This window comes from Mus pahari, chromosome 1 (genome assembly GCF_900095145.1).
Source record: "Mus pahari chromosome 1, PAHARI_EIJ_v1.1, whole genome shotgun sequence".
In the NCBI taxonomy this organism is placed as follows: Eukaryota; Metazoa; Chordata; class Mammalia; order Rodentia; family Muridae; genus Mus; species Mus pahari.
The window spans coordinates 55,178,916-55,191,060 of record NC_034590.1 but is presented as its reverse complement, the minus strand read 5'-3'; the positions used below and the strand labels follow the sequence as shown (position 1 = coordinate 55,191,060).

General features: G+C 43.2%; 1 protein-coding gene across 2 annotated transcripts in view; it reads left to right on the top strand.

Annotated features, from left to right (window-relative positions):
- The window catches only part of Cfap161 (cilia and flagella associated protein 161), a 14,620-nt gene extending 6,058 nt beyond the window's left edge, over positions 1-8,562 (top strand). Inside the window, exons 5-7 of one of the 2 annotated variants that reach the window (XM_021219261.1) lie at positions 2,507-2,665; positions 5,386-5,537; positions 6,511-8,562. In XM_021219261.1, coding sequence (XP_021074920.1) covers positions 2,507-2,665; positions 5,386-5,514 — 288 coding nt within the window. In that variant the 3' untranslated portion in view covers positions 5,515-5,537; positions 6,511-8,562. The remainder of the gene's footprint in view (positions 1-2,506; positions 2,666-5,385; positions 5,538-6,510) is intronic. The other variant, XM_021219251.1, reaches the window with a different exon arrangement.
- Positions 8,563-12,145: the final 3,583 nt, after the last annotated feature.

Genomic DNA, 12,145 nt, shown 5'->3' with positions numbered 1-12,145 from the left:
AGAGAGAGAGAGAGAGAGAGAGAGAGAGAGAGAGAGAGAGAGAGAGAGAGTTTGTATAGGACACCACTTAGGAGCCTGCTCTCACCTTCTTCTTGGTTTGAGGCAAGTCTTCCTTGTTTCTGTCATTACACTGTGTGTTCCAGGCTAGCTGGCCCATGGGATGGCAGGCAGTTCTGTCCTCTCTGTCTCCCTTCTTGCCACAGGAGAGCGGGGGTTAAAGATGTGCATCCTACTACGTCTGGCTGCTTTATGTCGGCTCTTTGGGTCCAAATGCAGGCTTGTGCAGGAAGAACTTTGTTCACTGACTCAACTCCTGAGCTCCTCCATTGCTTTTAACATCTAGTTTGTTAGAGAACTAATAAAAAGAAAGGCAAGCATTAATTTCTAAATGTTTACAGCTTGACATTTGTTTCAATTTGCTCTTTAACACATTTGAGATTTATTTTGGTAAAGGGTTTTTCACTTGAGTTTCCCAAATGATCATCCATCTCACGTGTTACCTGTTAGCTAATTCTTCCTTCTGACAAGCTATGCTTCCCTAAGCATATATTATTAAATCATCCTTGGAACCACATGCTCTTCCTGAGTGTTCTATTTTGATCCACTGAAGTCATCTATTTTTACTCTGGGACTACGGTGTTGTAATTATACAGCACCCTAATACACTTTGGCAGATCTTTGTTCCCCCCATTATCTTTCTTTGTCTGAATTACATTGGGAATTAATCTTTGAGTTAAATGGAGTAATTATTTTTCCCCATTTCTCCGCCTTTGCAGGAAAAAAAAGTCCCTTTGTGTTTGCTTGGCACTGTAAAGTTGAGTGCTTTTTTATTAATAGCTTTGAAGGCTTTGCTCTTGGGAAGCATCTCAACTTTGCTTAGAAAGGCATTGTAGACCTTGTTTGGGTTTTATGACTCTCTTTAAGTGGCAGTAACACTGGTCTTGATATTGTTTCTTTTTCCTGCCAGAGTCTTTTGAATGTCACTGCAGCAAACTCCGTCCCCACCCAGGTCCAGTTCATTCTCTTTCTCCACAGCACACTTCATCCATCTTTTTGTTCTCCGTGCCAGATATGGCCCAGGCCCCGTTAGTTTGTTCTGGCTTCTGAGGAACACCTCTAAACATAGACGATCCTTTCACTTACCCTTGTATCCCAAATAATGCCACCATGGGAATCACCAGTCATGTGGGAGGACAGGCAACATCCAGAGGGTAGCAAGATATGTCTTTTATTCACATCCTATCTCCTCTCGTGCTGGGTAGCAAACATTCAGAGAATTATAACTCACTTACAACTTCTTACAACTTGCACCTTAAGCATAGCTTCACAGAGAAAAAAATTTTCACAAGAGGCCAAGGAGATGGCTCAGTGGTTAAGAGCACTTGTTGTATTGTAGAAGACCTGGGTTTAATTCCCAGCATCCACACAGTGGCTCACAACCAGTCCCTGGGGATTGGATGCCCTCCTTGGCAGGCATCAGGCAAACACATGGCACACACATATACAGCTGATAAAATACTCAATACACATAAATACTTAATCCACATAAATAAAATAAATCTAAAATCTTAGAACATACTAAGAACTTGGTAAAAGACAGAGAAACCTTATCCATGTTCAAGGTGAAGATGAACAAGCAAAGAGCTAGCTAGCAAAGAGACAACCTTCTGGACTTCTCGAAGAATGGGACAGCTTTTGGCAAAGCGTAGCCATGCAGCTGCCATCTATTCCCAATAGGGACCTGGATTCCAGATGGCCAGGGTCACCCATGAGCAAGTGCCAGCTGTGACGGCTCCAGGTTGAAGAGTACCTGACCTCAGGCGCCCAGTTTCAGCAAGGTTATTTATAGTGCCCAAGACAGAGACACAGGTCCCGTGTTTTGAAAGAGATGGAGAGCAGGAACTGGAGTATGGAAAACGTCTGACCTTTCTGTTGCTGTAACAAAACACCATGGCCAAGGCAATCTAGAAAAGAAAGCATTTAATTTGGAGGTTCGTGGTTCCAGATTAGTAGGAGGAGACCGTGAGAATGGCAGCGAGAATAGCGGCAGGCAGGCAGAGATGGTGCTGTTACCATAGCTGAGAGCTGATCTTGAAGCAGGAGGCAGAGAGATAGAGAGCTATCAGATGGTATGGACTTTTGAAACCTTAAATCCCACCCCAGTGGCACACCTCCTCCAGCAAGACCACACCTCCTAATCCTTCCCAAACAGTTCTACCAAACTGGGGACCAAATATTCAAACATATGAGTGTGGGGGCCACTCTCTTTTAAACCATCATAAGAAAGAAAAGCAGGATATGGGGAAGAAAGGAAGAAGGGAAAAAGGGAAAGAGGTGGAGAGATACTATTTTGACATATTCCCAAGGAAGGGGGGAGTTGTGCTTTCTCATAGGATGGGCAGGAACAGGGTTCTAGAAACTGCTTGCAGTGCAGTCCCTTTGGTCGCCCATTCCTTAACTTGCTGGGTAGCAGTGACTCAGTTGATGTGTTTGCTGCGGTTTCCAGCTGTATCTAACAAGTGACCACAGAACCCTTATGAAGTCTTCTCTGAAGTCCGGCCTCCAGGAGGTGACTCTGACAGATGAGGTCACCCATCTGAACTGCTGGCAGGCTGCCTTCCTCGACCCCCAGCTGCGCCTGGAATATGAGGGCTTCCCAGTGAGGGTGAGCTTGGCATGCGGGACACTGGGACGCGGGGCCCCGGGCAAGGACAGGCTGTGGCTCACAGCCGACAGTCAAGCAGAGGCTCACTGGAGCTCCAATAGCATGTAGACTTTGTCTTTTTCTTTCATTTATAACTCAGTTGTGGATAGCACCAGTCCGAGGCAGCACCCCACATTCCTGTCTCTCAATCCTGGGTGCAGGTTAGAGCCACCCTCAGTACTGTGCAAAAGACCCAGAAGTCCTTGACACTCCCAGTAAAGGCTGCCAGCAACATATGAGAGCCCAACATGTAATACAACTTCCCAGTCTCATCCACACAGTCTTCATTAGGTCGTCCTGCTTCCCGCCCCCTTCTTCTCTCCTTTTCTCCTGCCCTTCCTCCCTTCCTTCCTTTCTCTCTCCCTTTCCTTCTCTTTCCCCATCCCTGACCCTCTTCCTTTCTCTCTTTCTATCCACCTTCTCCTCCCCTCCCTTTGTTTTTCTTCCGCTTTCCCTCCTTCCTTCCTTCTCTCCTTTCCCTCCCTCCCTCCTTCCCGGGCAGCTGAGGGAAGGGATGGGGACAACAAGCAGCTACCGAGGCAGGCACAGTCCCTGATCACTCTTGCTTTAGACTCTGGGCCAAATGTGCCAGAGCATGAGGCATGATTCTTTTGGGAGGTTCCCATGGACACAGAGCAAGCTTGGTACCTCTCAAATCAGAGGAGGCATCTATGACACAGAAAGAGAGAACTAGCAATCAGGGGGATCATCTGGCATGGCAGCTTTATAAGACTGGCCAGGAAAGGGGGTTACAATTCCAGGCCGCTCTGAATCTGCCCCATGCAGTGGGTCTATCCCTTTAAGGCTTTAGCAGGGGACTCTGGCTCCTGGAGGTTCCTTGGCAGTAAGACAAGGTGGATGGTCGCTTTATCCACAACTAAGTAAGCTTGGCAGAATCCTCTCTGTAGCCATCCTTTCTAGCTTGGCTTGCCTACGACGGCAGTGGCTATGGCCTTCATTCCCTCTAGTCAGCGCCTCTGTAAGTTAGAGATGTTCATGATACCTCCTTAGGGAGTTTTGTGAGGACCCAAAGGTTAGGTCACAGCTCATTGCTGTCTGCTGGCCCTGGCTGTGCTTCTTTGTGGGATGATTCACCTCACTGCGGTCCAGGAAGGTCTGTGAATCTCAAGCTTGCATAGCTGCCCAAGAGCCCAGGACACCTCACACATGCTATTGCTGTCTCAGGAGACCTCCAGTTGCAGCCATGGCTAAGTGAGCTGGGGACATGAGCTGTGGAGGTGAGACAACGGTGTGTTGGGGAAGTGAGGTGCCTTAAGCAAGTGCTGCCAGGAAGGAGCGGAGGGACTTTAGTTAGGTAGGTTTGGAGGCAGTTCTAGTTAAGGGGAGTGCTGGGGCTTGGGAGCTGACCAGAGGGCAAGGGAGATCTGAGCATGTCAACCACTCCTCCCTCAAGGGAGAGCAGACTAGCGCCAGACTGAGACTGTTGAGAAAGAAAGAAGAAAGAAAGAAGAAAGAAAGGAAGGAAGGAAGGAAGGGAGGAAGGAAGGAAGAAAGAAAGAAAGAAAGAAAGAAAGAAAGAAAGAAAGAAAGAAAGAAAGAAAGAAAGAAAGAACGAACTTGGTCACTGTTCATGTTTTGCTGGTTCATATGTGACTGGGGTGGTCTTGGTCCTGTCCAGACCAGTTATGATCATAGTGGCTTTAACTGATGTGGAGTTCTGTTAAATGGACTCTGCTCACCAGGGAGGGCATGGCTTTGGGTACCAGACCAGCTCACATGCCAGGGGCTGCCCCCTTTCCTTCTGACAGTGCTCATCTTACAAGAGACAGGGTTATAAGGTAATATTTATTTAGCCAATTTGGTGGTTCACATCTGTAATCCAGCATTCCAGAGGCTGAAGCAAGAGGACCATCAGTCCTAGGCTAGCATGAGGTCTACAGCCAAGTCCCGGTGTCCAGGGAATTCTAATTATAAACACAATATACATTCATTTTCAGAGTCATTAAGGTACAGATGTGAAAACCATCAGAATTCACTTCATCTTAGAGAAGCAACCACTTTATGTGCTATTTTCTATGCATATGACTATATATAGGAATATAATAGGATATATATGAATGACATCCTGAGTATGTATGGCGATGTCTCAATGGGTAGAATCCTGTGCATGTAAAAGGCAGGTAAGGCAGCGTGTACCCTGTAACCCTAGTTGCTGGGAGGCAGACGCAGGAGAACTCCTGAGGCTTCCTGGAAGTCTATCTAGTTGGTCAGTTCCAACTAGTGAGAGATGCTTTTTCAAAGAATAAGGTGGAATGCAATGGAGAGATACCCAGTGTCTCTTCTGGCTTTCATGTGTATGAACACACATGTGCACAGGCACCCACCACATGAATGCATACACTCCCACAAACATGTATGTATACCACACACATAAATAGGAACTCCTGAATATATATAAAATGTGTGTATGTTTATGTGTGTATTTAATGCCATCAGCTATACTTCACGTTGTCAAAGGTCTTCTTTGATATGACTTTGAATGATTATTCTACCATGTAGATATCTACCATGATGCATTTCATCAAATCCATCATAGCTCTCTAGCCTTGTAAGTTATATATGAGCTATATTGAAATGAATATGTTAATATATTTCTAGACCTTTGCTTCTAGGAAATTGAACAGAACGTTAATAGCACTTTCTTTTCCCATCCTGTAAAGGCAAATGAAAAAATCGTCATCTATCATCGTCACACAAACCGAGCCCTGGCGGTCCACCGGAATCTCTCTTTAAGGTATACTGGCAGGGGCAGGAGAGTGGCCTATTGGCTCAGGGCCATGCATAACTAAAACTCCATATCTAGGTGTGCAAGGTAAAGGTCTTTAGATGCTCAATTAAAAGCAACAACATTGATTTATTTTTTATCACAAAGCTTATAAGAAATTATTTAAAAGGAAGGACCAATTTCTAGTTTTCATCGATTGTTGTTTTCATCTGTTCTTAAGCACACTGAACAAGTCAAAACTGTGGAGGTACTTGCTGATGCTCAACATCTTTTGAATCCTTTGACTCTGTGATGCAAAGATTAACCAAACTGGTGCATCAAACACCTCATTTTGTCAAGTGACATATTTTATTTTGTATTCAGAAACAGGTTATTAAATTGATTAAAAAAGACAAAATTTAAATTTTAAATTCAGGAGTGGTCCATATGTCTATTGTCTAGAATATTGGCCAAAATTTAAATGCCAACAGTCTTGATTCTGCAAATATTTAATTTTAACATTAAAGAAACTGTGTTTTATTTTTTGAGACTTTTTTTGTCTGAGATACCTACACTGCCTACACATTATCTATCGACTGACATTATATTTGATATGTTTAAATGTCATAATTATGAATTGCAATGCTGAAAATTTGCTTTGTGTAGAACTTTGATATTGCTATTCACCAAAGTCCTACCCATCAGAGCGGTTGGCTATAGAGGGACGCTATGTACATAATCCTCTGCAAACATGGGTGAAACATTCCTGCAAATGTACCATATTTTAGGAGCCTCCTTGGGCTTTGTAGAGCAGTCTGATTGAAGAGGAATTTCTAGGAAGGACAATGTTCATGAAAGAACAAACATTCATTGAGTATTACACTCTGTTTCTAACTGGAATCCTTTTTCTTTTTCTCTTTCTTTCTTTCTTTCTTTCTTTCTTTCTTTCTTTCTTTCTTTCTTTCTTTCTTTCTTTGTTTCTTTGTTTTTCTTTGTTTCTTTGTTTCTTTGTTTCTTTGTTTCTTTGTTTGTTTCTTTCTTTCATTCTTTCTTTCTCTTTTTTTTTTTTTTTTGGATCCAGGACCTACTTTGGGAAGGAAATCGAGGTTGTAGCTCACACACATCTGGATTCACACAAAGTTGAAAAACCCAAGAACCACTGGATGCTGGTTACTGGAAATCCCAGGAACAAGTCGACCACCATGCTAGACATCTCTAAACCCATCACAGAGGATACCTGTGCCTTGAAGCAGGCCATGGACATCAATACACAGTGACATACCAGGCCTACCCGTGGCCTCTCAGACTCTGCCCTCATCAACTGTCGTACTTAAAAGAAATGAACAGTCTTCTTGGCTGTGTCCCAAGCAGTTTGTCAGTAGGTGCAGAACTCCATGAACAAGACATTAAAAGAAATACCACACTAAAATTGATGATGGGAGCCTAGCCCTAGGGAGTAAACAGCGCTTGAAAATGAATAGTATTTGAAATTAAATCAGGTTTTGTTGATATCCCAGTTGTGAAGAACTTAGTGCCCCCATGCAGAGCCCCTTGCTTTGTGGCACCCCTGAAGCCTATTCTCCTTTGCAAAGCTGTGTTTATGCAATAAAGAGGTCAGAAGTTTACAGATGTCTCGACACTCTTGTTTCCTCCCCTAATTTCCTTCCATGTAGAACAATGTGTAGTTAGGAGATGTAGCTTTGCCTTGAAATTAGTTTTTATTTTTTCTTTCTTTGCCAAAGGCAATATTAGAAATATTTTGTTTTTTTCCCCTACTAGTAAATTCATCATCTAGAGGTTTTTTTTTTAAAGAAATGATCATTTACCTCCATTTACATATCTGATGATAGTGCAACATGAATTCAGTTACTGCCCCCTGGAAAGCCTGACTGCCTAACTAGCCCCTAGTCCTAAGGGGATACCCATGCAAAGCAGACAATCGGTTAATAGATAAACTGTTTCAAATGAAAAAGAAAACAATTCACATCTTGCTTGAAAACTAAGGCAAAAGCTACAGTTGAATTATTGAAAAAACAAGCAAAAAAAAAAAACACTCAAGGATCAAAGAAACTTTTCAAAACACACTCCAAGGAAAATAGCAGTGGGGGTCATCCCTGGACTGGCAGGCAGCAGGCAGAACTGTCAGGTCAGTTCCTGCAGGAGCTAATGGCTTCACCTGGCAATGTCCAGAAGGGGAAAAAGACTCAGGGAAGGGAGTCACAAGACCTCCAGGGGGCAGAGGCAGGTCCTCTGAGATGTTTCCTGGGGGTGGCGCCTGACTAGATTCATAGTTGCCAAGTACTTTGGAGGACAGAATTCGGGGCGGCAGGCAATCAGGCATCCTTCCTGATTTGACATGCAGTTACCTACAGTGGCCACAAGATGTCAACATTAATAACGTTAACAAGTCAATCCCTAGAAAGGGCTCGATTAGTTGGGCTTATTTTCAAATTACGTGGGACTTTCCAGCTCCCAAAAGACTGTTTTAAGAGGGAGAGAATCATAAAAACCACCCTGTTAAGAGGAAAACATAAATTTTCTTTAAAAAAGTTTTAAATTATAAAAATATGGTGTCTGACACATAAACATATGTAAAACCTGCTGTGAGTGGATTTGGGAGGGCATGTGCCCAAGTTTCAAGTTAAAGCTCGGCCTTGGACATTTGATAGACATTCATCTGGATCTCAGAGTTGTCCCCATTCACCAACCCGAGCCTCAGGCTCAGGACTCCCCAAGAGGTGCGTTTCCAAAGCCATGTCTGCCCCTTACTGGCCATGTTCTCATCAAGCCCCAACTAGCTTACCCCAGAGCTGTTCTAAGGGTAAATGGCATGCATTTGAGGGGCAGGAGGAGACCAGTGGACCACCCAGAGGACCTAGTGAGGACACTGGTCGCCTTCTAGAGGTGTGGCTATGGGAAGCCAGGGCACCTCTTTGAACCTCTGTTCACCACTGGCTGCAATGTCACCCATCAACACAATCTCTCTGGGAAAGGTTATATACCTGCTATGCTTTCTGCATCCACTTGTCATTTGTCACCAACGGTTGTCAGTGCTCTTTGGCCTCAGGCAGATCTCTGCTTACCCCACATGCTGCCGTCTGATGCTAAATTTAGTTTTTTAAATGTATTTTTAGAGTATTTTGCCTGTGTGCATGTTTGTGCATCAGATGTGTGCAGTACCACTGGAGGCCAGAAGAGGGCATCCAATCCTGTGGAACTGAGTACTGAGCCTAACCTGTATCCTCTGCAAGAGCCGAGAGTGCTCTTCAGCGCCGAGCCATCTCTCCAGCCCCACGAAACCCAAGTTTTAGTGTTTGTTTCTCCTCCCTATGAACTTTTTTTGAGAAGCTGCCTGTGCGCACATGCAGGCTTTTGACGTCTGCTGCCCGTTTGGACACATTGCTTGGTTCATACTATGGCCATTCACTGCTTCATTATGTCACAAATAGAAGCTTAGGGATATGGGGACACTAGACTTGCCTGGCACTACATGTGAATTGTCTTCTCTAGCACCAACTTCCATGGTGAATCAAAATGATATTTTTTTTTTCCTTTACTACTGTGCCGAACATGGTAGACACCCTGAAGGCAGATAATGGAGTTCCCAGTCTGTCCCCTGTCATCACCATCACCATCACCATCACCATCACAATGTCTATTGATCACTTGCTGTGTGCTAGGCCTTTGGTTGCTTCATTACTCCCATGGCAATCAATTTAATTTTCACCGCCTATGAGATAGGTGAATTATCTGAAATATACAGAACAGGAAATTCACAAGATAGGTTAGCAAAGTCTGTGCCCCATGATCAGTGACAAGGGAGTCAGGTGGCCTGGAACCCTGCTGAGGGCAACTGTCTAACTCTGTTGTCTCTTAGACAGAGATCCTGAGATTGACTGGGCTACCAATACTGAAATTCAGAAAAGCTGAGATGTATTCTAAGGTGTGACCTTAGATGTGCATTCAAGCTATATACTGCAAACATGCCCTGCTACTGACAGAAGATGGAACAGGATGCTTGCTGAATGCTTGATGCATATCTGTGCCCAATCTGCACAGTGGAATTGTGGGCATGGGTGATCATTTTCAATGGGAGCTCAAAAGGATGTTTTGATTTTCTGTGATCATGTAGGAGGTGACCAATGTGCCCGAGCTATTTGAAGGGACCTAGGACTCTACATCATCAGAGCTGGGTAGGAAGACGCATGCCTGCAGGCAACGGAACAGAGAGAAGGGGGCAGTGGGAGGGAGGCTTAAGAGCAATCTCAGCTCTGGTAAAGTCTGTTCTGGGGCAGCAGGCACTAACGGTGAGATGGCCACAGAGAAGGGTGGAGACCCGAGCACTCTATCATGTCAGGAATTCACAGTGGGTCCAGAAGCATTTGTAAACCTAGATGAACCTAGAGCATTGTGCTAAAGGAAGGTCACAGAAGGACAGATCCAGTGAGATCCACACAGTCTTGAGGAAGCAGAGAACAGAAGAGTGAGTCCCAGGACTCAGAGTGTGAGTACAGACATGGTCTGAGCTGGGATACAAGCTTCTGGTTACAGGAGGACCAAGCTTTATGCATGCTTCCAAGGTTCATCGTCACCAGTGGAATGATTTGGAAAAGATTGGCATAGCATGGATGACATCAATTTGTATATATATATGCATGTATACATACATATATATGTACACATACATATTTGCTCAAAATACACACAAATTAAATATGCATATTTATGTATATATGCAAATAATCTGTATATATACATATGTATATATGTGCATAAATGCATATACATAAACATACACATGCATGTATATATGTACATATAAATGCATATACACATGTACATATACATCTACATCTTATTGGTATAGATATACATATAGATATACATAAAGATAAAGGTACGTATACATACATATACATGCATATAATATAATATATATATCCATCATAGATATAGATGTAGATTTAGATACATATACATAACAAATACATATGTAATATATATATATGTGTGTGTGTGTGTGTGTGTGTGTGTTTTATAATTTCTGAGTTTTATATATTTGAAAATGTCCCTGACCTGGGAATGCTGCAATGAAAAGAAAACTGGTTACCCTGGCTCTTCAGCAGTTACTTGCAACTTGTAATTCTTTTGCATGACACTATTACAGCATTTTTTTTTTTGAGATGCTTCACAATAAAGTTCCAATAGTTATTTTCTAAATGAAAACAGAAATGTAGTAGGTTAGAATTTTGATTTGTTAAGAAAGAAAATTCAATCGTTCACTTCCTCTTGAGCATCTGCAGTGAAGTAGACCCATTCATCATGAACGCCAGAAGATCTTGTAAATTCTTGTTAGTGGCTCGTCTAGGACTCCTTGAAGAGTCCTGTGACTCGGTGAGTCTTAGACTGTTAATGGCCGCTTATATAATTCAAAACACTTGGGTGTGCAGCTGATTTTAAAAACATTAGTGGAAAAATTTGAGAATAATGCTGGCAATATTTAGTTTTAATTAATCATGCAATTCCTTGAATTATAATGAAAGGATGGACTTTCTTCTTTTCTTTTAATTATTAACATATGCTAACTGGTTAACTGCCCGAGTTAATGGGTTCACCGAGAGACTTCTCTACATGTGTTTATCGCATTAAAGCATGCCCATACTCTCACTCCCCCTTTCTACGTGTTTGCTTCTCGTCCCTGCCCCTCAAGTCCCTCTCAGGTCCAAGTCGTCTCTTAACTTTGAGGTCCACCCATATATGAGAAAAAAACATCGTCTTTAGTGTTTCCCAGATTTCTATTAACATAATGATCTCCAGTTCCATGTATCTTCTAATAAATGAAATAATTCCATTCTCTTTGTTTTTTGAGACAGAATCTTTTGGTTTATCTTAGGATGGCCTCACTTTCCCAAGTGCAGGTGCGACAGGTCGCAGGACACACTCGCTCTTCCCAACCAGAAATACTCTGTTATGTATAAAGACTGTACCTATGTCTTTTTCCTTTTTTAATTTTAATTTTATGTGTATGGGCGTTTTGCCTGCATGAATGTCTGTGTATCACAGGCGTGTCTGTTACCCCCAGAGGCCAGACAGGGTGTCAGATGGCTGTGAGCTGCTGGGAATCAAATCTGAGTCCTCTGGAAGAGCAGTCAAGGCTCTTAACCACTGGATCATCCCTCCAACATCTTCCCTCTGCCCTTCCTCCCTCCCCTCTCCTTTCTTCCCTCCCTCTTTCCTCCCTTCAGGTAGTTTTGTTTTCTCTTTTGTCTTTGATTCAATCTCGCTGTTTTGCTGAGGCCTCCCTGTAAGTCATTACACAGTCAGTACTACCTTTGAACTTAACTCTTCCCCCCTGTCTTTGTCATCCATCTATTTAAGTGCCCCCAGGTTGATCCCATAACCTGGCTACTGTGGTGAGTGTGGCAACAGCCACCAGTGTGCAGGAGCCTCTGTCACCTGCTTACTCACTTTCATTCCTTCATGTATATACTTAGAAGTAGTCTAGCCCTGGTCACATGGTGGTCATGTTGTTCGATGGGGAAGTTTCATGTTGCTCTGCACAGTGGCTGCACTTACATGCGCACTAGCAGTGTAGAAAGTACAGACCTTCTTCTACCTCACATCTCCACTAGCTTTCTTCTTCTTCTTCTTCTTCTTCTTCTTCTTCTTCTTCTTCTTCTTCTTCTTCTTCTTCTTCTTCTTCTTCTTCTTCTTCT